Here is a 27971-nt window from a genome sequence, read left to right as displayed (position 1 = left end):
GTATGTGGAATATTACCAGTATGCTGTACTCACCAGATCCTTGGCATTCAGAGACACATCATCCCACCAAGGGGACACAAAATCATAATCACAGTTCAAAATTCTCTTGAACATATATTGATCTCCCCGTTCATCATAAAAGGGTTCAAATCCACAAAGCCTACAAAAAAATCAAGACAGAAAATTTTAAGAGGGTTTCAATTGTGTTTGATTAGAATTCTTGTAGCGTAAAGAGTGAAACACAACACCAATAAAACTGCTACCATGCTATTCTTTTTATTAGTACATTTATGTAAATACACAAAATCCAATGTAGACCGTGGGCAGAAATAGGACGTATGCTGTTTAATGTATATTGTTTTTGATGGCTAATAATTTCTTTGTTGTGATGCATGTATTTGTTCGGAGTGACAAATCAATACATCATGACACTTAGTCACAAAAATTCTGATTATAGAAGAATTCACATCAGACATCCTTTGAGTCTTTCTATTGACTGCACAGGTTTGAGCTAATGTCTCACGTTTGGTCTCTCCACAGTCTCCTGCTTGCTCTTAAAGGACACAAAGAAAGACAAGAAGTGGAAACTAAAAACATAAAGAAGATTCTTAAAAATCAATTTCCTCACCAGGGACTGATTTTAATCACTCGCTCACGCAATATTTTCACCCTGGTGGAGTTGTAGCCGGCTCATCTCTGTGGTTTCTCTTAGCGCGCAAATATAGGTAATCACCAGGCTGGTGGTAAGTACTTGCCAGTTTTGAACATGGTGAATCAAGATTTCAGGATAAGTATGTTACAAGTTTAAGGCAGCAGACTAAAGACAATACACTACTATTCATGATAAATAACCCAGGCCTTGTTTAAACAACCTGCACAAAACGCTTCATAACAGTTCACGAGCACTTGGAAATGTTTTGTGCGGAAGGTAGAGACATGGCATCCCTGAAGAAGGCCGCTCTTCGAAGTGATCTGGCCAAATTGCAGGGAAAGTGTGCCATACCATGACCTGGGGCGGCATGCAACTCTGATCCTGAATGCGGGAGAAGTCACTCACCAGAGACGTGTCCGTGCCACAGAGGTTGCCATTCTGCAAACATGGAGACTGGACCCACCACAGTGGGCCGGGTAGTGTGGCTGGGAAATGAGCATCCGACAGGTGGTTATTACTGCTGAATTCGAGGATGACACGGATGCCCTGCATGTCAGCGACGGTTTCAGGAATAGCCGTGCTCTGCTAACTTACTGCAGTCTTTCTCTCCCAACTTAGGCTGGTGTGAAATTGACTTATTATGAAGAAACGCCGCACATGAGTAAGAGGTGATGTTAAGCATATTATCACATCTCAGCCACTATCAAGCAACTGTCACTACATAGTACAGTCACCTCAGAGGGGCTGCCATGGAACCTTGATGACCTTAAGGTTCTGATGGCAGGAGCCAATCCCCACTACCTTTGTTTCTGGTCCTGTGCCAATCTCCAGTGACAACGGACCAGCAAATGCTTCACACCCAATGCAGTATACCACAGCTGGTCCCTCGTGATAGCACTGAAAGGTGATGGAGTGCTCAGTCTCAGACAATAGGTTTGTTATTGAACTCAGTGAGAGGACAAATCTGTGCACATGCCTCCAAAACCACTAGTGAAAGCCCATGAGCAATTGTGTTTTCTGAGGCGGAGTTGGGGGCAAGCCGGAAACGGCGGTAAAGACAAGGTCTGAGCTGGGTATGGTGGAAGTCACACTGAGCACATGATGGTAAAATTGGCCATGATTAAATCATGTATAGGTGAGGTTAAGGACAATAAGGCTGCAACGACAACTAAGGTCAAAACTATACAAGCTGAACTTGCATAGTTCCAGACAAAGTCACATGTGACGGATTGTCAAATGGCAGAAGAAGAGCCAGAACTGAACTGTATCAATAATAGCACTGGATGCGGGCCAGAAATATCGCACATTCCTCAAATGATAGTTAACCTAGAAGACAGAAGCAGCAGTAACTGGTAGGCATCATTGGAGTATCTGAGACCCTGGAATTAGTGGACATGTGATGTTGACGTTTCTGGCAATGTTTTTCCAGGATGTTTTCTGGTGTTACTTTCACGACCTGGTGAAATTTCACAGGCTCTGCTCAAGGAGGCACAAAAACAAGAATATACCACCACGTATCATTCCATTTTTTGGTCTTCACTGACAGGCCAGGCAGGTGAATGGCCTGGCCAAGCAGCATAATGGGCCTATTTTGGCAATGGCGTGTCGGCAGGTGTGGAATTAACTTCCCTCCGTGAGGACGCAAGCTCATGGAGGGAAGGGAACTCTACACCCGCCGACACGCCATTGCCAAAATAGGCTGGTTTCTTATTTACCCCAAACCGGAGAAGCTTGTACTCTAAATTGCGGACCAATTGACTATAGCACACAACTTAAAATCAAGTGTGGTAGAAGAAGGGCACTATACAGGTACCATTGATGTACTACACAGTCCGCCCGTGGGTTTCCGCAGACTCTTAATGACATTGCCGATGTATACTAGTACAGATATGTATGGACTGAATCAGTACTAGCATAGTGTGGAGACTCGTGTTCTGTCCTATCGGGCGAGAGCAATTGAGATCTGACGGATATTATCGCCATGTACAATTCATTCCCTAGCTTTCAATAACATCTGTCTTTCATCTAGATGTTATACCCCAACCGCTCAGCTTAATTCTGTTGCATTGGTGGTCCTAAAGAAGGTGGTCAAAAAATTGTCAATACTCACCGAAATGTGCGTTGACCTGTTTATCAAATACCTGGCCCACAATACTGTCACGAAGACTGTAACACATCTGTCTTTTGGGTGACCATATAGTGTATGCGATCTTGGGAGGGTAGGATATGATTTGTGGTAGGAATGAGCATGTATTTGGATGTGAGAGGCTAGTATGAAAGTATGGTTACATTGTAGGGGTTTTTGAAATTCTCATGAATGACAAGACTCATGTTGATTTAAAAAAATGAAATTGTGGAATATTCATGTAAAAGAAATATGAAAAAAGTTATGGATACAATGAATGCTTTTTAACTCTCTTTTGATACAAACAATGAAATAATGATTCATGAATAAAATACTGTTTGGAAACCGAGGCAGTATCTGTGAGGCCTACACAAATAACATGACTACATTTGTCTTTCACTGGGAAGCAAACACCCCATTGTAGTGCTTGACTCTTTGGGTATCTTTGTAGAGCAGTCTAAGGCTTACTCAAGGGAGATGATGTGGGCTAGTAATCGCCATTTACCAGTACGCAGAAATAACACTCAATAATTGATTGTCCAGTCTCTACTTTGCTTTATAAAAGGAAGAGTGCATTTATTAAACACACACACTACTCAATACTATGCACCAATTTACAATTATACATAAGCCGTTGGAATTACTTTGTGACACTGCATAACATTTCCATCCCTCCCGCAGAAGGGGTGGGGTCTAGTACCACCACTACTATGTATGCAAATCATCTTGCCCCCCAATGCAGTGGGTTGAGCATAACCTGGAGTGAGGGCCTTGCCCACTGGCACAATCTTAGTGGCGTCCCACCCTATTATCTCAACAAGCATTTGAAACGGGCACACCTGACCTGGTGACACAATACCCTGACTGAGCACCTCATACTGACCATACAGTATACACATCTACATCTGAGTGGCTAACAGTCTGGGTTGTTCTTCACCTAACTCAGTAGCAAGAATACATGTTTGGGCATCACTTATAATGACAGTACTCATCATAGCTGATAACAGTTATAATGCATTGCATTTAAAGCCCATAAAAGGCATCACCGTTATAATCACAGGATTACCCATATACAGCCAGAGACCCTAGCAGGCACACCCAGCAACATTATCCCACCGTGCTTATGATTCCACTTTACACATGTACTTCACATTACACATGTGACTTTCAGTCCCTCAAATACAAATAAAATTGGTAAATGCACTTCTCTTGCAATTGCGCCCCTGCACCTTCAGGGGATGCCCTTTTTCAGACCTCCCCACTTCAACCCTTCATACCTTGGTGCAGTCCCTAACACACCCCCAGCTGTAGAACAAAAGTTCCAGCTTCAGAATGCTGATGACTGCTGGCTGAGCCCTTGAGGGGTTATTTCTTTTAACTCCCCCAGAAGCTAAGGGAGGGACTTCTCTTTGTACTGGGGGAGTCTGCGTTGCTCCTGCAGCTCCTCGGCACACATTTGGCAGTGAACCCATCCTCCTGGGGCCACCACGTGCCCACAACTGGCCCTTTTTCCCTGAAGCCCTTCACGAGCATTGCAGGGCATTATGGGGCGCTTTCATCCTGTCTTCTTGCATATTATAGCTGCAGCTCTCCTGCTGCTCCGGGGAGAGCCGCGATGCACTGCTCAGATGCTGTGTCCATCACCACCCCCTTTTCTGAATCGTTTTGGCCACTATAGGAGTGGCAGGGTATGCTCAGATGTGAGTCCCTTGCTCACTGCACCATCAGGATTCAAGCAAGCCGGGCCGAAGACGGCTGCAATGCCAGAAACCGGTCCCTGGAAGCTTGTTTCCTTTCCAGTAAAGAATTGGCTTGGTAGTTTGGTCTGCCCTGTTCCCATGATGCACTGGGCCAGGGACAGACTAATTTGCATGTAGCCAGGTTCTGAACTGGGATGGTGCAGTGAGCTAAAAAACGGTGATGGATCAAGCCCTGATCTTTTGACTGGGTATGAGTGTTCTGTTTAACTCAGATGCTCTGTCCATCACCACCCCCTTTTCTGAATCGTTTTGGCCACTATAGGAGTGGCAGGGTATGCTCAGATGTGAGTCCCTTGCTCACTGCACCATCAGGATTCAAGCAAGCCGGGCCGAAGACGGCTGCAATGCAAGAAACCGGTCCCCGGAAGCTTGTTTCCTTTCCAGTAAAGAATTGGCTTGGTAGTTTGGTCTGCCCTGTTCCCATGATGCACTGGGCCAGGGACAGACTAATTTGCATGTAGCCAGGTTCTGAACTGGGATGGTGCAGTGAGCTAAAAAACGGTGATGGATCAAGCCCTGATCTTTTGACTGGGTATGAGTGTTCTGTTTAACTCAGATGCTCTGTCCATCACCACCCCCTTTTCTGAATCGTTTTGGCCACTATAGGAGTGGCAGGGTATGCTCAGATGTGAGTCCCTTGCTCACTGCACCATCAGGATTCAAGCAAGCCGGGCTGAAGACGGCTGCAATGCCAGAAACCGGTCCCCGGAAGCTTGTTTCCTTTCCAGTAAAGAATTGGCTTGGTAGTTTGCTCTGCCCTGTTCCCATGATGCACTGGGCCAGGGACAGACTAATTTGCATGTAGCCAGGTTCTGAACTGGGATGGTGCAGTGAGCTAAAAAACGGTGATGGATCAAGCCCTGATCTTTTGACTGGGTATGAGTGTTCTGTTTAACTCAGATGCTCTGTCCATCACCACCCCCTTTTCTGAATCGTTTTGGCCACTATAGGAGTGGCAGGGTATGCTCAGATGTGAGTCCCTTGCTCACTGCACCATCAGGATTCAAGCAAGCCGGGCCGAAGACGGCTGCAATGCAAGAAACCGGTCCCCGGAAGCTTGTTTCCTTTCCAGTAAAGAATTGGCTTGGTAGTTTGGTCTGCCCTGTTCCCATGATGCACTGGGCCAGGGACAGACTAATTTGCATGTAGACAGGTTCTGAACTGGGATGGTGCAGTGAGCTAAAAAACGGTGATGGATCAAGCCCTGATCTTTTGACTGGGTATGAGTGTTCTGTTTAACTCAGATGCTCTGTCCATCACCACCCCCTTTTCTGAATCGTTTTGGCCACTATAGGAGTGGCAGGGTATGCTCAGATGTGAGTCCCTTGCTCACTGCACCATCAGGATTCAAGCAAGCCGGGCTGAAGGCGGCTGCAATGCCAGAAACCGGTCCCCGGAAGCTTGTTTCCTTTCCAGTAAAGAATTGGCTTGGTAGTTTGCTCTGCCCTGTTCCCATGATGCACTGGGCCAGGGACAGACTAATTTGCATGTAGCCAGGTTCTGAACTGGGATGGTGCAGTGAGCTAAAAAACGGTGATGGATCAAGCCCTGATCTTTTGACTGGGTAAGAGTGTTCTGTTTAACTCAGATGCTCTGTCCATCACCACCCCCTTTTCTGAATCGTTTTGGCCACTATAGGAGTGGCAGGGTATGCTCAGATGTGAGTCCCTTGCTCACTGCACCATCAGGATTCAAGCAAGCCGGGCCGAAGACGGCTGCAATGCCAGAAACCGGTCCCCGGAAGCTTGTTTCCTTTCCAGTAAAGAATTGGCTTGGTAGTTTGGTCTACCCTGTTCCCATGATGCACTCTGCCAGGGACAGACTAATTTGCATGTAGCCAGGTTCTGAACTCGGATGGTGCAGTGAGCTAAAAAACGGTGATGGATCAAGCCCTGATCTTTTGACTGGGTATGAGTGTTCTGTTTAACTCAGATGCTCTGTCCATCACCACCCCCTTTTCTGAATCGCGATGCACTGCTGGCAGCCTCCCGCAGAGTCGGATCCTCTCTGGGGGCCCAGTCCTACCCGGACCCCCTTGTCATCTGGTAATTGCAGCTCCTGCTGCCTTGCTCTTCGGGGTCCCGGTCCCACCCGGGAACCCCGCACTGCAGGCTCGCTGGAGAGCCACTTGGGGAGCCCACCTTATCTGTTCTGGTCTTCCTGCTCCTGCGGGCAGAAAAGGAGACTCCTGCCAGTCCGGCCGGACCTCGGGGAGTGCAATGCACTCCCCCAGCTCCCTCCTGCTGCGGAGGAGTGTGGCCGCACTACCACTCCTTCGCGGGGGCACACCTGGGCCCAGAGGTGGGATCCTGGGCCCCCACTAGGAAGGTCTTCACGGGAGCGCAACGGCGCTCCCTGGCTTCGGCGCCCGGGTCCCAGGTCCCTCTTCGAGGGGAGCGCAACGGCGCTCCTCTCACTCCTGGGTCTCCAGGGGGCCAGGGTGGGCTCCTGGTCCCCTCTTCGGGATACCTTCATGGGGTGTGCTTCGGCGCTCACCTACTTTCTCTTCTTGTGGCGGAAGCCCCCAGGACCTGACCCACCCCGGGGGCACATCTAGGACCGGCGGCGGAGCCCCACATGCGTTGTCATCGGTCCTTCTGGGGGCATATCTCGGCCCCCAGGCGACCAATTTTCACAATCTTCGCCTCTTCTTACTCCCAGTGGTGCGCCCCAGCCACTGGGAGCACTTTCTTTTGCCCTCCTGGTCTCAAGGAGGGTGAACTCAGCAGAGAGCTGTCTTTACTGGCTCCCTGCGCCAGGATTTCACCTGGCTCTCCTCCTGGGCCTCTCTTCTCCTGTCTCAGAGGCCCAGGCTTCTGATCACTGGTCCTGGACTCCCCTTTTTGCGCAATCCAGGGTCCTAGGACAGTCAGGGGGTTCTTCCTTCCAACTGCCCATGGCACCAGGCTCCAGCAACAGTCTTCCTCAGCAGACCACACACACACAGAGAGCTCCTCTTTCTGTGCAAGCTCTTTTTTTAAATATATTTTTATTGATTTCAAAACATTTAAAGTCACATATATTAATTGGTCAACATTTCGGCTGCCTACATAGTATATTAAACCATTAAGGAGAGTATATCAGATTCAGCCACGGTACCTCCAGAAAAAGTCACCCCGATACACATTCCACTTCCCCATTTTTTTGTCCCATTTCTTGGGACACCCTCTTGACTTAAACACCTCCTTCTCAGTGATCATGCACTTGTCAGATTCCTTTGCCCACATTCGGTGAGGTTTGTCAGCCACACCCCACTGTTTCACGACCTCCTGCTTCACTAAGGTGTAACCCAACGTGGTTAGTTGTTGTTCCACTTCCGCGAGGTCAGTCTCTTCCCATATATTAAGAAGACCAAGTTGTGGTGTAAGGGTTAGTACCTTCCCTAGTGCCTCTTGGATATGTTCCGTAGCCCCATCCCAAATAGGTCGTACAATTGGACAGTACCAAATAATATGAAAAAAGGTTGCTTCTTGATGACAGCCAAAAAGGCATAGTGTGTAAGATCTCGAACCTATTTTTGCTAGTATAACCCCTGCGAGATAGGATCTGTGTAAGATTTTAAGTTGGATTAATTGGAACTGAAGAGTGATGCCCACCTCCCTCTGGGACATTAGTGCCGCTAGCCAGTCCTCATTATTAATGGGCCCTATGTCTGTCTGCCATCTCTCTCAGAGTATGTGGAACGGGTCTGGTAGGTTGTTGCACAATTTTGTGTACGTTAGTGATATGGCTTTCCAACAGCTGACCCTCCAAGGGGGACAAATCTGGTATTTCATTCATGTCTGTGAGAGCCGTGGTGAGGGCATGTCGAATGTGAAGGTATATAAAGATCTCCCCTTGAGCCAGTTCATATTTCTCCCTCAATTCCCCAAATTTGAGGATTGTGCCCTTTTTCAGCAGGTTCCCTATAGTTGAAATTCCGACATTGCCCCACTCAGGCTGATTACATAGTAGTCCAAGTTGTTGGGTGAACCATAATGGTGTGGCTTCGGTCATCACATTCGACCATCCAAGGCGGTTGGTCGCCTGGTGCCATATCGCTACTGTATGGGCTGTCGGGCCGATGTACCTTCCTCTCCGGGCTTTCGTGTATAGCGCCCCCATGTATCCCTCTCTGCCCATTTGGTATTTGTCCAGCATGTAGGCCGGATCAAATGGGGAGTGGTATACCCAGTGGTTTACCACCATTAACTTCAAGGCCCAGTAATAGAGTTTTACATCCGGGAGGGCAATTCCTCCATCATACCATCCCTTAGTCAGCTTGCGCTTCGCTATACGAGGGGATCTGCCATTCCACAATAGTGTCCTGACCTCACTCTCCAAACTCATGAAATAGGCATCTGGGACCTTATTTAGACAATTTTGAAGGATTTAGAGTAAGCCCTCTCCCGTACTCCTGGGGGTCCCCCAAAGATCCGCTCTATCTCCTATCCTCTTCAATCTTTTCCTGGAACCTCTTGCTCATTCTCTAAATTCCATGAACATTCTCTTCCACATGTATGCGGATGGCACGTAATTATATCTGAAAATCTCATCCTCGGAAAACATCATCTCACTCAACACTACCCTAATGTTTACTCAAAACTGGTTAACGGTGAATCATCTACTCCTCAACACCCCTAAAACTGAATTCTTGCTCATCTCCCCCCCAAATCTCATCCCCAAGCAAGATCTCTGGTTGAGCCACCTCACTGGCTTCAACTGTACGCCTCTTATCGTAGACACAGCCAAGTCTCTCGGTTTCACCATGGACAAGCACCTGAACATGAAAGTCACATCAGCAATGTATGCAAAGGAGCCAACCACTTATTGAGATCTCTAAGAAATATCAAACCTTTCCTTCCTCCAAATGATTTTAAGCAAGTGGTTCAAGCGCTTGTCTTGCCGAGGCTAAACTATGGCAGTGCTACCCTCTGTGGCCTTCCCAAATACGCTCTGGCTCCACTAAGGGCAGCACTTAACTCAGCGGCTAGACTGGTTACGGATACCAAGCGAAAAGATCATATATCCCCAGTCCTAAAATCCCTTAATTGGCTGCCCTTCGAAGCACGAATTCAATTAAAGATTGCTGTTCTCACACACAAAGCCCTTCACCTAAATACTCTTACGTACCTTGTAAAGAAACTTATATTATCCTGTGGCGTAAGAGCTTCAAGAAGTGCCTCTTTCCTCCTGCTGAAACCGCGTATCCTTAAGAAAAAGAGAAGTTGCCACCGAGCTTTCTCCGGAGCTGCCCCTAAGATTTGGAACTCTCTCCACCGGAAGTTCACAGTATTTCCTCATTGACAGCTTTCAAAGTGGAAGCCAAAAGATTCCTAATGAACAAATTCATACCCAAATAGGGTTTTCTCACAGGCCTGTTGACATTGCACCTGCTGACTTTTTTTCTTACTTTTGATACATCTCCCCCTTGAGCACTGTGTTTCACCCTTGTTACCCGCCTTCGCTTGTTTTATTGTATTACCCGCCTAGTTGTATTTTGCAATGTTTCTTTTTTTTGTTGTTTTTTTTCTCTCCCTTACTCTTATGGATATTGTTACAGATATTGTTTTTGTCCCTCCTACAATCATATTGTAAAGCGCTCTGTTATCCCTAGGGATCTTGTTTGCGCTATAAAAAAAGTTATAAATAAATAAGGCTTTCCAGCCTATTAGAGAAAGGGGCAAGGATCTCCAGTGTTTGGAGCCTGCTAGGTTTCGATCATAGAAAAGTTGGAGGTCCGGAGTTATGAAGACACTGAGGTACCGAAAGCTCTCAAGGGCCACTTCTACTTTGGAGCCCGGGGGAAGTCGGGGAAGCGGGCCTCGAAGGACAAATAGTACCGACTTGCTCCAGTTGATCGCATACCCAGAGTATTTCCCAAAGTTCGGAAATATATTTAAAACTCTGTGTATGAACTTATATGGGGAGGCGAGATATAACAGTACATCGTCGGCATACATTGATATTCTGTCATCATGTCCCTCCGCCCACTTCAACCCTCTCAGGATTACATCACTTGTCACCCAGGAAGCTTTTGGTTCCTGCATGAGGGAGGAAATTAGGGGGGACAGGGGACAACCCTGTCTAGTGCCTCTCTTCAGTTGAAATATTCGTGACGTATGGTTAGTGACCCGCACTTGGCCCCACAGATCCATGTACAACAGCTTTACCCAGCCCAGGAATTTAGGGCCAAAGCCAAGACGTTTCAGGACTTCAAACAGATATGGCCATTCGATAGAGTTGAACGCCATTGAGGCGTCAAGGGATAGTACCACTGCGGCTTCCTCTATATATTTTTGGCACGCAAGGACATTGTGAAGATGTCGGATATTTAGTGCCGTATTCCTTCCTAGCATTAAGCCAGATTGGTCGGGTGGACTAATGATGGAAATACGGGGACCAAACGTGAGGCCAGCAATTTCGCGAGGATTTCCGCTTCGACGTTGATTAAGGAAATCGGACGGTAAGAGCCGCAGTCCTCGGTCTGCTGGCAGAGTCCCCCTATCGTAACTTTCGTCATACATGGCCCACAGGTGAGGTGCGGTTTGGGAGGTGACCGTTTCCAGAAATTCTATAGGTATCCCATTTGGTCCCATCACCTTCCCTGACTGAATACTGTTAATGGCCTTCCGAATTTCATCATCTGTGAGCTCCTTGTCTAGAGAGTCTCTGTCAGTCTCTGGGAGACGCTGAAAACCTACCTGCTGCTGACGCTGTAACGCTGCCATAGCGAGGAGCATTTCCTTGGGGTCGCGGGTCACCTGGTGAGAAGCCGCCACCGCCGAGAGTCATCTGCATACAATCTACACGCGCCGCCGCTCCGGGACTTCAATTCCCGGCAGCCTACACGGCGGCGCGCTTTCCACCAACGCCAGGGCGCCAGGAGGCGCACAAAAGCGCCGGAGACACCGGCGGAGCGGGGGAGACGCTGAAAACCTACCTGCTGCTGACGCTGTAACGCTGCCATAGCGAGGAGCATTTCCTTGGGGTCGCGGGTCACCTGGTGAGAAGCCGCCACCGCCGAGAGTCATCTGCATACAATCTACACGCGCCGCCGCTCCGGGACTTCAATTCCCGGCAGCCTACGCGGCGGCGCGCTTTCCACCGACGCCAGGGCGCCAGGAGGCGCACAAAAGCGCCGGAGACACCGGCGGAGCGGGGGAGACGCTGAAAACCTACCTGCTGCTGACGCTGTAACGCTGCCATAGCGAGGAGCATTTCCTTGGGGTCGCGGGTCACCTGGTGAGAAGCCGCCACCGCCGAGAGTCATCTGCATACAATCTACACGCGCCGCCGCTCCGGGACTTCAATTCCCGGCAGCCTACGCGGCGGCGCGCTTTCCACCGACGCCAGGGCGCCAGGAGGCGCACAAAAGCGCCGGAGACACCCGCTTCGCGGGACGCGAGCGGGACGCCCGGACGAAGCCCGGACAAAGGGCGGGCCGTCTGAGGCCGTCCGAGGTTGGCCACGGTTGGGTTGGGCCAGAGACCTTGCTTCTAGTTTTTGCTTGTTGTCATCGCATAAGGCAGATTAGGCTCACCAAGCTCCAGGTAACTTTTAACCCCATTACTTGTGTCCTTACATTTTTGTCTCAAGTGCATTTCTGCTGCCAAATGCCTGCAAAAAAGCAACCCACAGTCTCTAATACTATGGAGAACTATCTTGTACAAGTCGTGACAAAAATTAATACCGACAGAAGGACCTCACTGGGATTAGAATCACCCTTACAATCACCACTGGTAGATATTGAGAATGAGGACTCATTCACCTTGCTAAATAATAGCCTCCTGGGTGGGGCACATGCCTCCCTCCAGGATTCAAATTGCATCCAGCCCAGTGGCATTGTAGCTAATATTGCAGAAAATAGTGATACTGACGCACCGAATGTGCTTTCCGTAAATAGCGAGTCTACTATTTCTACCGCTCCCCCCATCCCCGCACCTAGGGTTTCTGGGGGGAAAAGGAAAGCCATTCAAAAGAGAGGTGGCCTAAGGTCATCTAAAAACAAAGTTGCGTCGCCACCAAGGAAATCTACTGATGATGAGGAGGAGGAATTGACTGGGGATACTTATGTGACTCTTTCCGACGATTTATTACAAAAGCTTTGTTGTATGATGGATACAAAAATCAAAGGGATGGTTAAACCCCTGATTAGTAAAATCGATAAATTAACTGCTGAGGTATGCAAACTGGAAGGTCTATTGGGAAAAACTCTGGGGGAGGTGAGAAAACTACCAGAAGTCATCACAACATGTGTCCAGCCTTTGATGAGTGAAATTCAATCTAACCACTCCAATGGACCGACTCCTGTTGTTGCACCAAATCCCCCGTTGCCTTTAATGGCAAATCCACCTGATGGGCCCCCCGGAGATGTACCATCTGCTTTACCTCATGGGGAACCAAATACCATGAAAGGATCATCAGAGCTCGTCGTTGAAGCCTCACCACTAGTTCTTGTTCTTGCAAATGTACCTAAATTAGCCCCCGGTGATGCTGAGTCAACTGCGTCATTATTAAATAAATCGTTATCATGGCTAACCAATAACATGGCCATAACACCCTGGGGCAAGGAGCAATTAGCGGAAGAACTGGTGAATGCAAGAAGGGTCGAGTGGATTGGGAACAGGGCAAAAAAATTCAAGGGGGATTGTGTTGTACTTAACTTCTCTGACCCCGAGGTCCTGCCAAATATTTTGCCCAATCTCCACCCGCCTCAGAAAAGATTTACCCCTATTGTCCCTCTGACTTTAGATTTTTTTTATCCCAGGAAAGGTAGAGGTCCTAATTGCAGCACTCTAAGAACAAAATGGAACGTTGTAACCAAGAGGGGCAGCAAGAATTCTGATCTTGCTGAGTGGGGTCCTGAGTGGGGTCTAGGAGTGGAAAATAGATTTGCTGCACTTTCCAACCTAGACGCTTGTGATTGACTACCATCCACTTCTACCACCTTGTTGCAAGTTCCCACGGCTGCAAGTCCCACAGTGGTTTTGAGTTGTCCTATACTTTTACAAGATGTAACAGATACTATTGTACCCAGTGCTGGTGCAGCTATTGTAAATACTAATGAAATTGGTAATGTTGATCTACTGTTAACAGGGTCGGCTCATTGCACTTGTTCTACAATAGCAAACGCCACTGGGAATTTACTGTCCTGGAACATTGCGGGGCTTTGTTCCAAAATGGATTGCGGTGTATGGTCTGGTTTTGTTAGCCAATACGATGTCTGCATTTTCCAAGAAACTTGGGCTGTAGACCCCGTATTTGCGCTTGGTTACTTGAATTTTTACCTTCCGGCCACTAAGGGTCCAAAAGGGCGACCGATGGGGGGACTTACTGTATGGGTGCGCCAGGCACTCATGGTTGATGTGAGAAACATTGAGCTTCACCAAAAAGATATTCAGCTCATTCGATTAAAGGGTAACTCATCTACCTCCATGGACATCTATAATATATATGCCAGAGGGGGAAATGCACGAAAATCTGAGGTCCTTTTGTCTTTGTACAATTTATTAGAAACTCACTCATCAGGGAATAATATATTAATAGCTGGCGACCTAAATCGCACTTTTGAACCTCTAGACATTGGTGAAGTACAACTGGGCATGGAAGAAGACACGTTATGGGACATTCCCGCTCTCACTACAGTTCCAATAACACGCTGGACTGAGGATATTCTTGGCCTAAACGCTATGTGTCTTGAACATGGGTTAAGGGCCTTGAACGGTCGGACAAAGTCTGACAGAGTACCAGCCATGACCTTTAATAATGGAAGAAATAAGAGCCGTATTGACTACGTTATATGTAGTATGTCCTTATGGCCAAAGGTCATTGACATGGTTGTGTTGGAAAGGTTAGAGAGCGATCATAACCCTTTATGTGTCCTTCATAATTGGTGGCTGTCTGATGCCGTTTTAAGTACTTGTGCTGAACCTCTTCCGCCATTGACTATACCCACCAATGATATGCGCAGGCTGAGGTGGACCAGTGTTAAAACTGACCCGCTGGTTTTGGAAAAAATAAATATGGCAACTGATAAGGCCACAGTGGCCCTTGAGGGTGTGGTTGGGTTACCCCCCACCCAAAACACGGTTACCAAGGTCCACAATGACCTTTTCAAAGAAATAAAACGCCATTTCTTAAAACCGACCAACAATAAAAAGCCTGGGAATCATAGGCCAGCCAAATGGTATAATCAAGACTGCAAGGGGGCCAGGGCCCGCTTATGGGCCGCGATTAAGAATAAAAACAAGGAGGCTATCTGGACAGCTAGGATACAATATAAATCTTCCATAGTTAAGGCAAAAAAAGATTGGGACGAAGCCCACTGGAATTTGTTACAGAGTGCCAGTGATCAAGGTCACTCCAGGTTATTTTGGCATATAGTCAAATGGGGTCATGACAGGATTGAAGACGCCACCACAAATAATGTCCCCCAGGATGCCTGGGTTAAATTTTTTAGGGAACAATATGCTTCGAGTGACCTGTCTACGGATAGCGCATGTCAACCCTTTTCCATGACAGAAGCTGACACCTTCACGCAGCACGAAATATTGATGGCACTTAAAACTGTGCATCATGGTCGTGCCCCTGGCATCGACGATGTACCCGCAGACGTTTTTTTAAACGATACTGCAAGGTGGTCTAAATATATCCATCTGTTAATTAATCACATTGCCAGAGGTGCAGATATTCCTGTAACATGGAGGGGTGCTGTTATCATCCCGATATACAAGAAAGGGGATCGTGCTCTGCCTAGTAATTACCGCCCAATTAGTTTGATCGACACTGTCCAAAAAATAGTGGGGCGAGTAATTGTTAATAGGCTGCTTGATTGGGTTGAGGATAATAACATCTTATCCCCCTTTCAGGCTGGCTTTCGTAGGGCAACCAGCACTGTGGACCAAGTCTTCCGTCTTCAGCTGATTCAGTGGAGGACCGTGGTGCTAGGTGGAGGCAGCCTGTATGCAGCATTTGTTGACCTGCGGGCTGCCTTCGACCTGGTTCCAAGGTCAAAACTGTGGGAAGTTCTTGTGACACTTGGGGTCCCCGGGGAATTGTTGTCCTTAATCATGCGGTTGCATGAGGGCAATTATGCCAAAATTCGCTGGGGTGGGTATGGTAAGGACACCGCTGAATTCCCAGTTGAGCGTGGGGTTAGGCAGGGTTGTTCAATGGCACCCACTTTGTTCACCCTTTTTATTAACGGTGTGGTTTCTTCTATGCAGTCTCAGGCAGTGGATGCTCCCTTCCTTGCAGGTGAAAAAGTTCCAATTTTAATGTTCGCCGATGATACCTTAATTTTATCAAAAACCCCAGCTGGGTTGCAAAAAGCATTGGCAATATTTGATGATTTCTGTGTAGTCCACGGATTGGAGGTAAACGGGTCCAAGACAAAACTCATGGCCTTCAATCCTCACAGAAATTTTAAACCTAACATCTCGTTGAGTGGTCGCACCCTGGAGGTTGTAAAATCCTTTACCTACCTAGGGATCCACATTTCCAACGATAATAGGTGGCGGTCACACCTTAATATTGCTACACTAAGGCATAAGCAATTAGCTGGCACAATCATCAAAGAGCAAAAGAAATCGCTCACCAAGCCCATCAAACCACCTTTGATAATCTACGAGGCAAAAGCAATAGGGTCTGCCTTGTATGGTGCGGAATTATGGGGGTACGAAAACCTTCAGGAGCTCCAAACCTCTGAAAATAAATTCTATAGGAATCTGATAGGCGTCCCTCAGAGCAGTCCGCAATTGCCTCTACGATATGAATTAGGTAGGAGAGCAATCTCTGATAAGGCCAAACTACGCCCGATTTTATATTGGCGTAGGCTTTGGACCACGCCAGAGCTCTCTCACTATGCGAATGGGTTTAAAGATGTTGTCACAAGTGACTGCTACAACAAAATCAAATGGTTTAAATCATTGAAGATTGCCTTGTTCGACATAGGACTCAATGCTTTATGGGTTGACCCAGCTGGGACCTCATTCCCTTCCAAGTCCACCATAAAAAGCATTTACTGGGAACATGTTGTTAATAAGAGTATGCTTAGTTCAAACAGTGGGTCCATGACCACTAGCTACTTAGAGACCAAGTTGTATCCTATTTATGAAATGTACTGGGATTACATATTAAAGCCCATGGACAGGAAACTGCTTTTCCAACTGAGGGTAGGCTCTCTTCCTCTATCTAACCTAACATCTAAGTGGGAAGCAGGAGGTGTGTCAATCTGCCCTGTCTGTGGGATAGGTAACGAGACCCTTGGTCATTTTCTGTTCTCCTGTTCAAGGTACTCCACCCCTAGGCGAGTGTGGTTGGCTCCAATGTGCAGGAACTTAGGTACAAAAAATAGCATGGTAGCATTGCGGATTTTAAGAACTACATCTGCTAACTGGATTATAATTGCTACTGCAAAGTACCTGGGGTGGGCTTGGATTATAAGACAAAGAACGATTAGAGGATAAAATTTTTTTTTTTTTGTGTCATTCATAGGAACTGTTAGTTACATGTCTATTCTCTGTAATAATCTATGATAAATTCAGAGACTGCTAGGCTATAGTCTATTCTCTGAAAAAATTGATTATTTGGTCAGTGACTGCTAGACTTGTATCTATTTTTTATTCCATTGTAATGTATTTAATCTTAACGTATCATCGGTCTGATATTCTATGTTATATTTTTACAAATTGTTTATCTGTGATTACTATTTGGCACTTTATTATATCAAACCTGCTTTTGATATTTTTTTCATGTACTGTGTTTTTTAAATATCAACTGTGTGCTTAAGTCTAATATGACGTGTAAATTTAATTGTTTTTTTAATATATGTATGTTTGTCTGCTTTTATGAGTAATACTCGAAATAAAGCACTTTTGAATTGAATTGAATATCTGCTAACAGTTGGCAGGAGTCGTCTGCCGTGTAGGTAGTTGAGGGGGTATATATTTGTTCTAAATGGTCAGCTAATGCGCCTGATATGTCTTGTGGGTTTGAGATCTGTTTCCCTTCCTTGAGGGCCAGCTTGGGTACCCATCTCTCCCCTTGCTCCCTCTTCTCCAACCATGCTAATAGTTTACCCGCCCTGTCCCCCATTTCATATATCTTGTGTTGAGTGTGTAGGAGTTTGATCCTCATATGTTCCCTCACTGAAGTCCTATATTCTGACTGTTTGAGCATTAGGAGATGTACCACCGCAACTGAGGGAGATCTGATGCTTTCTTCCTCCAACTGTTGGAGCTCACTTTCCAATTGTGTGATCCATTGCTCTCTTTGTTTGCTATATCCCACTTTTAGCGCCAGTGCCTGTCCCTTCAATACTGCCTGAAGGCTTCCTATATGGTCTGCGCTGAGTCTAATGACCCAACGTTTTCTTGAAAGTAATTAACGGTCTGTGTGAGTAACTCCGCTCTGATATCTGGGATTTTAAGCAACCATGGACGGAGGACAATGTTGGCCCGCGGACGTTGACTAAAGTAGGTGAGTTCTAACCACACCGGGGAGTGGTCCGAGATGCCCCTCGGTAGAGCGCGGGTATTGTGGAAGTAGACAATTGCTGCAGAGTGTGTCAGAAAATAGTCAATGAGGGTTGTGCTCTTGTGTGCATTTGAATAATAAGTTGGTCGGGCATGTGTGGCTTAGCTGAGCATAGGGAGGATTGCCCCACTCACTTTAACCATACGATCCTGGGAAGCTCTCTTAACATCCTCTTTCATTTTGATTTGTCTTTTGTTAATGAGGTATGTAGCCCGAGCGTACCGTTTTACCTGACATTTAACGGAAGAGGGAGCAATTCCACGATTGACTTCACATTAATCTTCGCTGCCCATCCAGGGATGGTAGTAACCTGGGAAACAGGTCAGTCTTTGCATAGTGACCATTATCCTATATCCTTCACTATAATTATCAAAGGACATACAGGTAGGGCAGGGGTCAATACTTTATATACACCAAAGATTAGATTGGCTTCAAAAAATGGTTACACTATAAAATGGGACAAGGTGGAGCCTTTGGGTTTCATGAAAAAGTTAGTTAAGGCTTCTTCTGAGGACATGTCTATTTGTCTCACCATGACGAGGTCCCAGAAAAGGTAACGGCCTCCTTCATAAAAATACAAGTTGTCATAAAAACTTATTGACAAGAGAATATCGGGCGGAGACATCAAAGGTTCATAGGTGGTTTGATAGTAAATTCACCAAGGCACTATTAACCCTCAAAAGGGTCTTACAGGCAACACCGAGAAATTCTGTTTTAATTCACCAGGCAAGGAAGTTATATAAAGACACAATTAGGGCGAGAAAAGTGTCTTTAAAGAAAGAGGCATGGGCGGCCTTAAAAGAAGCATCCCACAAAAGAGATAACACTGCCTTTTGGAAGGTGAAAAATGCGTCTTATTTACAGAATAAAGAGATGGACCTGATAGACATTTGCAATATCTGGAGAATCCTGGGTGACCCACTTTAAACATCTCTATGATAGGGCTACTCCCTGTGATAGTGGGAATACCCCTAGTGACAGGACTGGCGGTCCTCCTGATAGTAATCAATTTTGTTCTTTCCCACTAGATATAATCTTCAGCTGCCAGGAGGTCATCAAAGCAATAAAACAGGAAAGGCCCCGGGGCCGGATGGTGTCCCGATCGATGTTTATGAGACCGAGTTAGATCTCTGGGCACCTTTGATAACGAATGTTTTAAATAAGGCTAATCTACATGGTTTTATATCTTCCTGGACTGACGCTGTTGTCGCACCTATTTTTAAAAAAGGTGATAGGCACGACCCCACCTGCTACCGCCCAATTTCCCTGTTGGACGCATTGATGAAGGTGGCAGGCCGCATTATTTTAAATAGGATACAAACTTGGGCGGAGGAGAACCAAATTATCTCAAATCTCCAATACGGGTTCAGATCAGGTAAAGGGACGGTGGAGCAATGCTTAAATCTGACACTACTTATCTCCAAATACACTCAGGCAAAGAGCGGAAATCTTTTCATCACCTTTATCGATTTAAGCTCCGCTTTTGACTGCGTAAATCATGAGCTACTATGGGGAACACTGAGTGAAATGGGAGTTGATAGCTAAATTATCTTATTTATCAAAGAATTATATAGGGGCCCAGGGGCAAGGGTGAGGTTTGGCCGGATGGGGGAGTGTACAGAGAAATTCCCTATAAGGAGGGGGGTCAGACAGGGGTGCATTTGAGCACCCCTGTTATTTATCCTATACATCAACTCAATAGGACATTATCTCAGGGACTCACAGCACGATTAACCAGTAATTGGCGGGACCCCCACTCCAATATTATTATACGCAGACGATGCGGCACTTATGTCGCGAACTAGGTTAGGACTACAGAGGACTGTGGATAAATGTAATAGTTTCATGAGCGACAGAGGCTTAATAGTCAATATATAAAAAACCTACACAATGTCCTGTGGGACAGGGACAAAGAAGGTGCCCTGTCCAATCTATCTTGATGGCAAGAGAATTGCAACCACGGACAGGTTCTCCTACTTAGGCGTGTTTTTTGATAGGAGGGGTAGATGGCATACAGCAGTAAACGATAGGCAACTAGCGTTTACGCGTAACATAGGAGCATTAAGACATTTTTCGTCCAAACTGGGGGTAAACCGGTAAAAGAACTAATTTATATTTATAAAGCCAAGTGCGTATCAACAGCTATTTATGGTGCAGGATTGTGGGGGATAGAAAATGCTCAGGCGATACAAAGCTGTGAAAACCAGCTTATTTGCCACCTATTGGGTGTCTCCAAAACTTCTTCTACATACATGACACATACAGAAGCAGGTCTCCCACATATTTCAGATACTATAAGGATTTGCCCCATACTTCTTTGGGACAAGGTTTGGGTCACAGATGAGACCTCTCTGAATAGAGATCTAATAAAGGATTGCCTTTCTCTTTACGGACTAGCCAATATTAAATGGTTGTACTATGTTAGATCTATGTTTAATGAGATAGGACATCCAGAATTTTTTGTTAACCCAACTAGTTTGGAGACGGTTTCGAGAGGTTCGCTGAAAAAAATGGTCCTTGACCATTTAGTCGGTGTGAGGTGGAATTCTGAGAAAGGGAAACACACTGTTCTTAGATATCAGCAAATTACCTCTCATGAGGGGCTACAAAAGTATCTTATTTCTGTGTCAAGCCCCTATGGCCGTATGCTGCTGACTCGCTTTAGGCTAGGCACCTTTTTCCGCTTGGTCACCTTTCCCCTTTGCAATAATTGGTCCATGGATAATCTTGTATGTCCCTGTGATGATACTTCGTATCAATCCAATATACATTGTGTTCTTTTTTGTAAATTTTACCAGGCACCACGAAGGGCATTCTTGTTACCCATCCTAAAAGGATGGGGGATTCGAACTTGTTTATTAGCCTTCACTAAGCTGCAACAACTAGAAGAAGAAAATGTTATTTTTGCAGTTTCCAGTTTTTTGAAACTTGTGATAAAATTTCGGAACACAATGTGATGGTTGTAACAATTATAAATCTATAGATTGTTTTTAACATTCAAAGTGGTTTTAGGAACCCTGTAGTTCAAAAGGGATTATTTTATATTACAAATCTAATGAATCTAAATACTTAACTGTGATCTGTTCGATATTAACTTGAACTAGCTTTTTTTCGATTGTTTAAGCTGTAAAATGTGCTTCTTTTATATCTGTGCTTTTATGATTTTGATACTTTAAATCGAATAAAGCTTGTTTGATTTCATTTGCTTTGAATAATAAGTGTATTGAGTTCTGCCTTGCTGTTGCGATCGCCATATATCAGTTATGCCCATCGCTTTCGTAAACTCCTCCATACGTGTATGGGGTCGTGTCGATGGTCGTTGTGGATTTCTATCCCTTAGGTCATCCACTTTCATGTTAAAGTCACCCCCCAAGATCAGGGTGCCCATGGGGAGATCCACTCTTATTTTACCTAGGTCTACCAGCGCTTCTTTACTAGTGCCGGCGGGAGGTACACCGAGACCACATTGAGTGCTTACCCCTCCCATTAGGTCTCTCATCCTGCAAATCTGCCCCATGGATCCGCACAGGTGCGCGTTGGTGTGAGTGCCAGACTTTTGTTAACTAGATTACCTGTCCTACGGGAGCCTGAGGAGTGTTCTGCATGAATCAGGTGCTTGTATTCCCACTGTGTGAGGACTTTGCATTTGTTACCCACTAAGTGCGTCTCCTGCAGCAATACTATGTCAGGGGCCTGTCAGGGGCCTGTCTTTTGAGATAGTGCTCCACTATGCCTTGTTTAATTGTGTCCCCATCCCATTCACGTTCCAGGTTAGCACGGAGAGTGATGTTTTTATCCTAGCCTCTTTCATATGTGAAATGGGTAAAAAGACAGGCGCACTCAAAGTTACCCCAGGGCTCTTTGCTTGTGTTTCGCTGTTCTGGCATCCCATGCATGCATTTTCCCCGATAGTTTGGCACACAAACACCCGCAATATCTGTGACTTTCCTCTCTGAAAAGCTATTAGCAATGGATGAAATTGGGTGTGACTTTTTACACTTTGGTACTTGTGAACATGCATAAACCTGTACAACCCATCCCCCTCCCACAACTCCTGCACCTCCCCCTCACTGCCCCCCTGCCAGTGGATTTCGAACTACCCACACCCCAACCAGGAAGAGTGCCTATCGCCCCACCCCCCAAAATACTAATAGGTGCTGGCAGTCAGCCCTCCCTCCCTGCCCTAAGTTAACATTGCATAGTGTTCTATTGTGTCTGAGGGTTTGTGTACGGGCCCCCATTACATCAGAACTCGTCCCTTTGTTTCACAACCATGCTCAGGCAGACGGCATTGGTACCAAATCCCTGTATAATCAAACCCTTAAGTGGAGAGGATTTTCCTGGGGGTCCCCTCTGCCCGTCTCGCCATCTCAAGTCACATATCTGCGACCAGTGCGTCTCTGTCCAAGTTCGGGAAGCCTTCTTTTCAGAGGTGTGTTGTCACTACCAACCCCGTCTGAGATGGATCTTCGCCCAGTTTAGTCTCCTGGGTGGATCTATTCGATCTGTGGCCGCCACTGTATTCTTTGTGTGGATTTTCAACTCGGCGCCATCCCTCCAGCCAGTCCGATGCGTCGTCAGGCGAGGAGAAGAACCACGTCTTACCCGCTGACTCTTTGCGAAGCTTCGCTGGAAGAGCATGGCGTACTTCACCTCCCTGTCTCGCAACTCTCTTTTCACTTCCAGAAAACTGTGACTCTGGGCTTGAACTTTGGTGGTAAAGTCAGGGAAGAACGTGACCACACTGTTTTCCAATTTAAGCGGAGGGTTGGCCCGTGCCGTTTGGAGTATCATGTCTCGGTCTCTATAGTTAAAGACGCAGTCGATAATTGACCGTGTGGAAGCCCCTGGTTTAGGTCGCCCCCCCACGGGACACGATGGGCCCTCTCAATGGAAAAGTAGCACGAAAGCCTCTTAGGCTGTAGGTGCTTTAGGATCAAATCCTCTACAAAGAGGTCCGCCGCTGGCCCGTCCGCTCGCTCCGGCACACCAAGGATGAGTATGTTGTTTCTACGTGCTCTGCCTTCGTACTCATCCAGTTGTTTTTCAATGGTGATGTGCTGTTCTTGAAGTTTGCTAACTTGCTGTTGGAGCTGGGATGTGCGTACCCCCGTGATTGCTTCAATTATGTCATGGAGCGTTAGATCTTGTTGCAGTTGGGGTTTATTTTGTTTGTCTGGGGCTTCCAATTGTGCTGTGTCATGACCCTCCCCTGCTGTATTTCAGGCGAATTTGGGCAGTTTATTTTGGGCCGTTGGTTTGGGCCACCTTCGCTCGCCATTTCCTGGCCCTGCTGTGGTGGTGCTTGTAGGCCCTCCGAGACCAGTCCCAGTAGTCCCCGCCGCCTGCCCAGGGGGGAGGTTTGTCCCACTAGCGGCCTGTCGGATCTCCCAGAATCAAATTCCCGACGCCCCCGCCATCCCGCAACTCCCAGCTCCTCGTTCGGTCGCTGGCTTCTTGAAATATGTGTGTACCCGGGTTCCTGTCTTCTTCTCCAGGTGCTGTACTGGCTCTTAGTTGGTCAATTGGAAGCTTTAGCTCCCGTAGGAGTGAGGTCTGTCAAATTATATTCCTCCTCACACTGTGGGCTGAGAGGCCTCACTTATTCCTATTCCTCTGGCGGAGCTCATCTTGTCCCCAAGCGCTAGATCAGCCCATAGGCGCCTTACCTCGGGGTTCTGGTCTTGTTGCACCCGATGGTGCGCTGTGGCGCCCGTGCTCGCTAAGGCCTTTCTGCAGCACCGGAGGGTCGCTGCTCATATTGCAACCACCTCAGCCTGCTTTAATGTCGCCCACCCCAGGAGTCCATAGACTATGTTGCCCCTTGCTCTCTCCCAGATGCAGGACAGATAAGTAGCAGCCCGGCTAATATCCAACATTTTAGGGGTCCGTGCTCGAAGCACCGGTCCAGCGTGCCCAGAAGGCCTCCAGCGCCAGAGCCTCGATTTTTACCCCGTGCAGCTCACCTCTCTCTTTCACGCTGCTGCGAGTCCAAGGCTGCAATGCCGGAGATCCGGGACTCTGACATAGGTCCGCTCTTCTTCCCGCTCACAATATCATCACTCCACCGAAGATCTGGGGAAGCTGGGGAGCTTCTGCAGGGATCTCAGTGCCTCCTCCACTTCTCTTTAGATTGCCACCATTTTCTTCTAGTCGTCAGCCGCATCTGCTCGGCTTTGCCTATTTTCACTGTTTTTCTGGCCGATTTCACGCCACTCTCGTTGCCGATGGGGTTAGGGGCCGAACTCTACCTCAGTTCAGAAGATTTGCAGCTTAGGCAACCGGATGTCAGAGCTTGGGAAGGGAGGTCATTAATCCGGTCTAGCAGGGTGAGACCCAGCCAGGCTCTGGTTATGAGCTGAGTCAGAGGAATATGAAATTTCTGGATGAACCATAAGCAGTACATATATGGTTTTGGACTCAGCAGAATACTTATTTTCACACAAGTTACAGTGGACTTTAACGCGTGTCTGGAACTTGTAGGCCCTAGGAAAATGAAACTATTCTATGTGATCCCCATCCTCTTAGGAGAAAAATGGAGTGGTCCTTCAGTGAAAACAGTAAAGTACACTAACTTTCCCTTACATGTTTCTTCCCATAGTATAAAGCCTAGTCCATGACACCACCCAGCTCTGCATAATTCCTGCCACACCATTCAATCTGTAACTGCTCCTGGACTGCGCACGCCAGGAATCTCCCCTGCCAGCCCCTACACGTGGGTAGCGGCCTACTCTAACCAGGGGGACATTAGTAAAATCCACATGCAGTCTCTTTCATCATGAGTTCACTGTGGGTGAGTCCCAACTTATGAGGCTCTTCCACAGTAAAAGCTCAACAATTAGGTGTTCAAAAAGTAAAAAATGTGGGCGGCTCAGATGGTCAGAACCACCTTCTAACAAATACATTTCATGTCAAAATAACAATAGTTTGTGTAACATGTCTTCCATGTGGGTAGTCCCATAGAATGGTAACCAGCCTTGAAAAAAGAAATATAGGTCAAGTGGGAGTTTTTGTTACTGATGCTGGCAAGGACGGCCAATGGCCTCAGGAGGCTTATTTTTAGTTATGTCAGTTTCATGAAAGAGCTGGGTTTGGAGACTAATCTTAAGAAAACCTTTACTATGGTTTGTGGACCCAGAAATATGAAAACATTCACCCTCAATGTTTGCTGGCAAAACATTAGACAGGGTTAGTTCCTTCCCTTACCTGGGATTGGACTTTGATGAGAGCTGTACTCGGTCTACCTGTACGAAACAGAGGATAATATGCTTTACCTAGGCTGTTGGTACTACTTCCTCGCTTTCCATGTCCATCGGCAAAAAAAACATTGCGCCTATATTAGAGATATTAAAACGGAAATGCTGGCCAATTTTGACACATGGAATGGGTATTTGGGGATATGGGGATGCCCTTGCAATGCAGATGGAAGAGAATAGTTTCTGTCGCTGGTTACTAGGTGTCCCTCCCTCCTTCACACATTTTTCATTGCGTTTGGAGTTAGGCTTGGGATATGTTCGCACCCTAGGCTCTTTTGGTATAAGAAAGAAGCCGAACTTAATCAGGCAGTCATTAGAGATTGTTTATCTTGTTGGCATGATTCGACTATCCTGTGGGTAAAGTATATCAAAGAGAGTTTCTCGGTGCTGGGATGTGCCCACCTGTTTGACCACCCTGAGACAATTATGAAGAAAGACAACAACTGGGTCAGGGACTGTTTTTTAAAGCATAAACAAGCTACTAGGGAACTAACGGAAGTGGGTAAACCAGCAGTCCGAGATTATTACATCATTCAAATGGTGCCAACTACTGCCCCATACTTATTATCCGTGATTAATGTGTAAGAGAGAACACTGCCAGCAAGGTTCAGGTTAGGCTCCTTCTGTTAGCTAATTTGTTTTCCTCTTGCCTAGTATTCTCCGGATTCCATTTGTATTTGTCCATGTGATGAGCATTCAAGCCACACCATTTTACACTTTGGGGTCGATTCCGATCCGGTAAAATGCGCTCCGAATCGTCGTACGGAGCGTTTTTTCCCCGTACGAATCGTACCCGTAAACGTCCCGTACGTACGACGAAGTACGATCCGTACCAGGAGCCGAACTCCGTACGAGTCGTACAGGACTCCGTACGACTCAAAATCTCCGTACGAGTCTCACTCGGAACCGCTGTACACGACATCACTACTGTTCGCGGCTGGTTTTTACGACCCAGCAAGTACGATCCGTGTCGGGTACGCACCGTACGACCCTTTTCCTACGGGAGCCGAAAACAGTCGTAGACGCAGAGTTCGCGCCGAAACAGGTACGGAACGCCCCCCGGGTACGGCACGTACCCCCCATGATCGCAGGGGTACGCGCCGTACCCCTGTGATCATGCGGGGTACGTGCCGTACACCCAGCGTACATGGGGTACGCACCGTACCCCATGTACGGTGGGTGTACGGCATGTACCCCATGTACGCTGGGTGTACGGCACGTACCCCGCATGATCACAGGGGTACGGCGCGTACCCCTGCGATCATGGGGGGTACGCGCCGTACGGTGTGTAGGTGATCGTGCGCTTTTCCGTACGAATCGACGTGTACCGTACGAATCGCGCCCGGGTCGGACAATCGGGATCGGAATCGTCCGGTCGTACGGCGTCCGTACGAGTCGTACGGAAACGGCTCCGGATACGATTCGTACGGACGGGGATTTTACCGGATCGGAATCAACCCCTTTGTCTTCTTTTGTCAATTTTACTTGCCGTTCACAAGGACAATTTTATCAACCCTATTACGTAGACATACCTTTTCTAAATGTTTACCTGCTGCAACTCAGTGACCACTGTGTATGCCACGCAGTTGCTGGCTCCTTGAAGTGTGATATATCCAAGAGAAGGAGCATGTTGTTGTGATGAAATAGTATTTATTTTTCATTTTATAAAGTATTGTAAAGTGTAAGTATGTCCCTGGCAACTTACTTGTTATCCATCTTGTTGTCTTTTGTAGCTTTGATGTCCTTGGATTCAAAAGGGATGCACTTTCACTTTACATATTGTAAATAATTTTATAATTTTTAGTCTTTTTAACATGTCTCTTATATTGCATGACTCTTTCTTATTGTATTTGTCTTTTATGATCTGCCTTCAGGAGATCAAATAAAGACGAATTCGTGCGGGCGAAATGGTGAAATATCGGAGCAGGAATGGAGCAAAGCTTTAGCTTACCTCTAAACGTTAGTAAGAAATGCCTGGTTTAAAATAATTCAACACAATATCAACCATTGTACATACCTTACCCGTTTCCAACTACTAAACAGAATATTTTGCACTGTCACGAACAGTTGCCCAAGACGTCAAGCAGACAAAGTGGATCTCCTGCACATGGATGTGGATGTTCTTGACATGCATCATAATAAAACCTTTGAGTGTGCATTACGCAATCAATAAAAAAGCGTAACCAACATAAACATAACGTGAGCCCCGAAGATATTTTTGCTAAATTTGATGTTTTGTCCCCAAAACTACAATTACAAGCCCAGGTTCATTGACCTGGCTCTTATACTTGCTGTACGTGTCCTGGCACAGAAATAAAAGGCTGTCGATCCTTCTACGTGGAAACCATGGAATAGGGAGTTACACACATGGGCGGACGGAGATGGCTACGCAATTTCAAAATACCAAAAGCTACAACATGGTCATATACACATGACACCTAAAAAGAACAATGACAAACCCTTGTAAATTCAAAGTGTTAAACTTTTTCCAGTGGCATGCCATGGTAAAAACTCCTTGGCTCTGATGGATAGGGGTTCGTCGACCCAGACAAGCCATTTAATTGTGTTGTCTTCCGTCCCATTCCCCATGATCAGGGCCATCACTCCATATAAACCCTGGGACTATATCCTCTTCTGAGGGTCAATGTTCTACCCCTGCA

The 27971-nt window shown here is 46.7% G+C and overlaps 1 protein-coding gene across 1 annotated transcript in view; it reads right to left on the bottom strand.

Moving 5' to 3' along the window:
* The window catches only part of CAMK4 (calcium/calmodulin dependent protein kinase IV), a 1079259-nt gene that overhangs the window by 34422 nt on the left and 1016866 nt on the right, over positions 1 to 27971 (bottom strand). Inside the window, exon 9 of the mRNA XM_078677356.1 lies at positions 34 to 160. Coding sequence (XP_078533482.1) covers positions 34 to 160 — 127 coding nt within the window. The remainder of the gene's footprint in view (positions 1 to 33; positions 161 to 27971) is intronic.

This window comes from Lissotriton helveticus, chromosome 2_1 (assembly GCF_964261635.1).
Source record: "Lissotriton helveticus chromosome 2_1, aLisHel1.1, whole genome shotgun sequence".
NCBI classification, from domain to species: Eukaryota; Metazoa; Chordata; class Amphibia; order Caudata; family Salamandridae; genus Lissotriton; species Lissotriton helveticus.
Note: the sequence above shows the minus strand (reverse complement) of the source record. Positions and strands in the feature narration are given on the sequence as shown.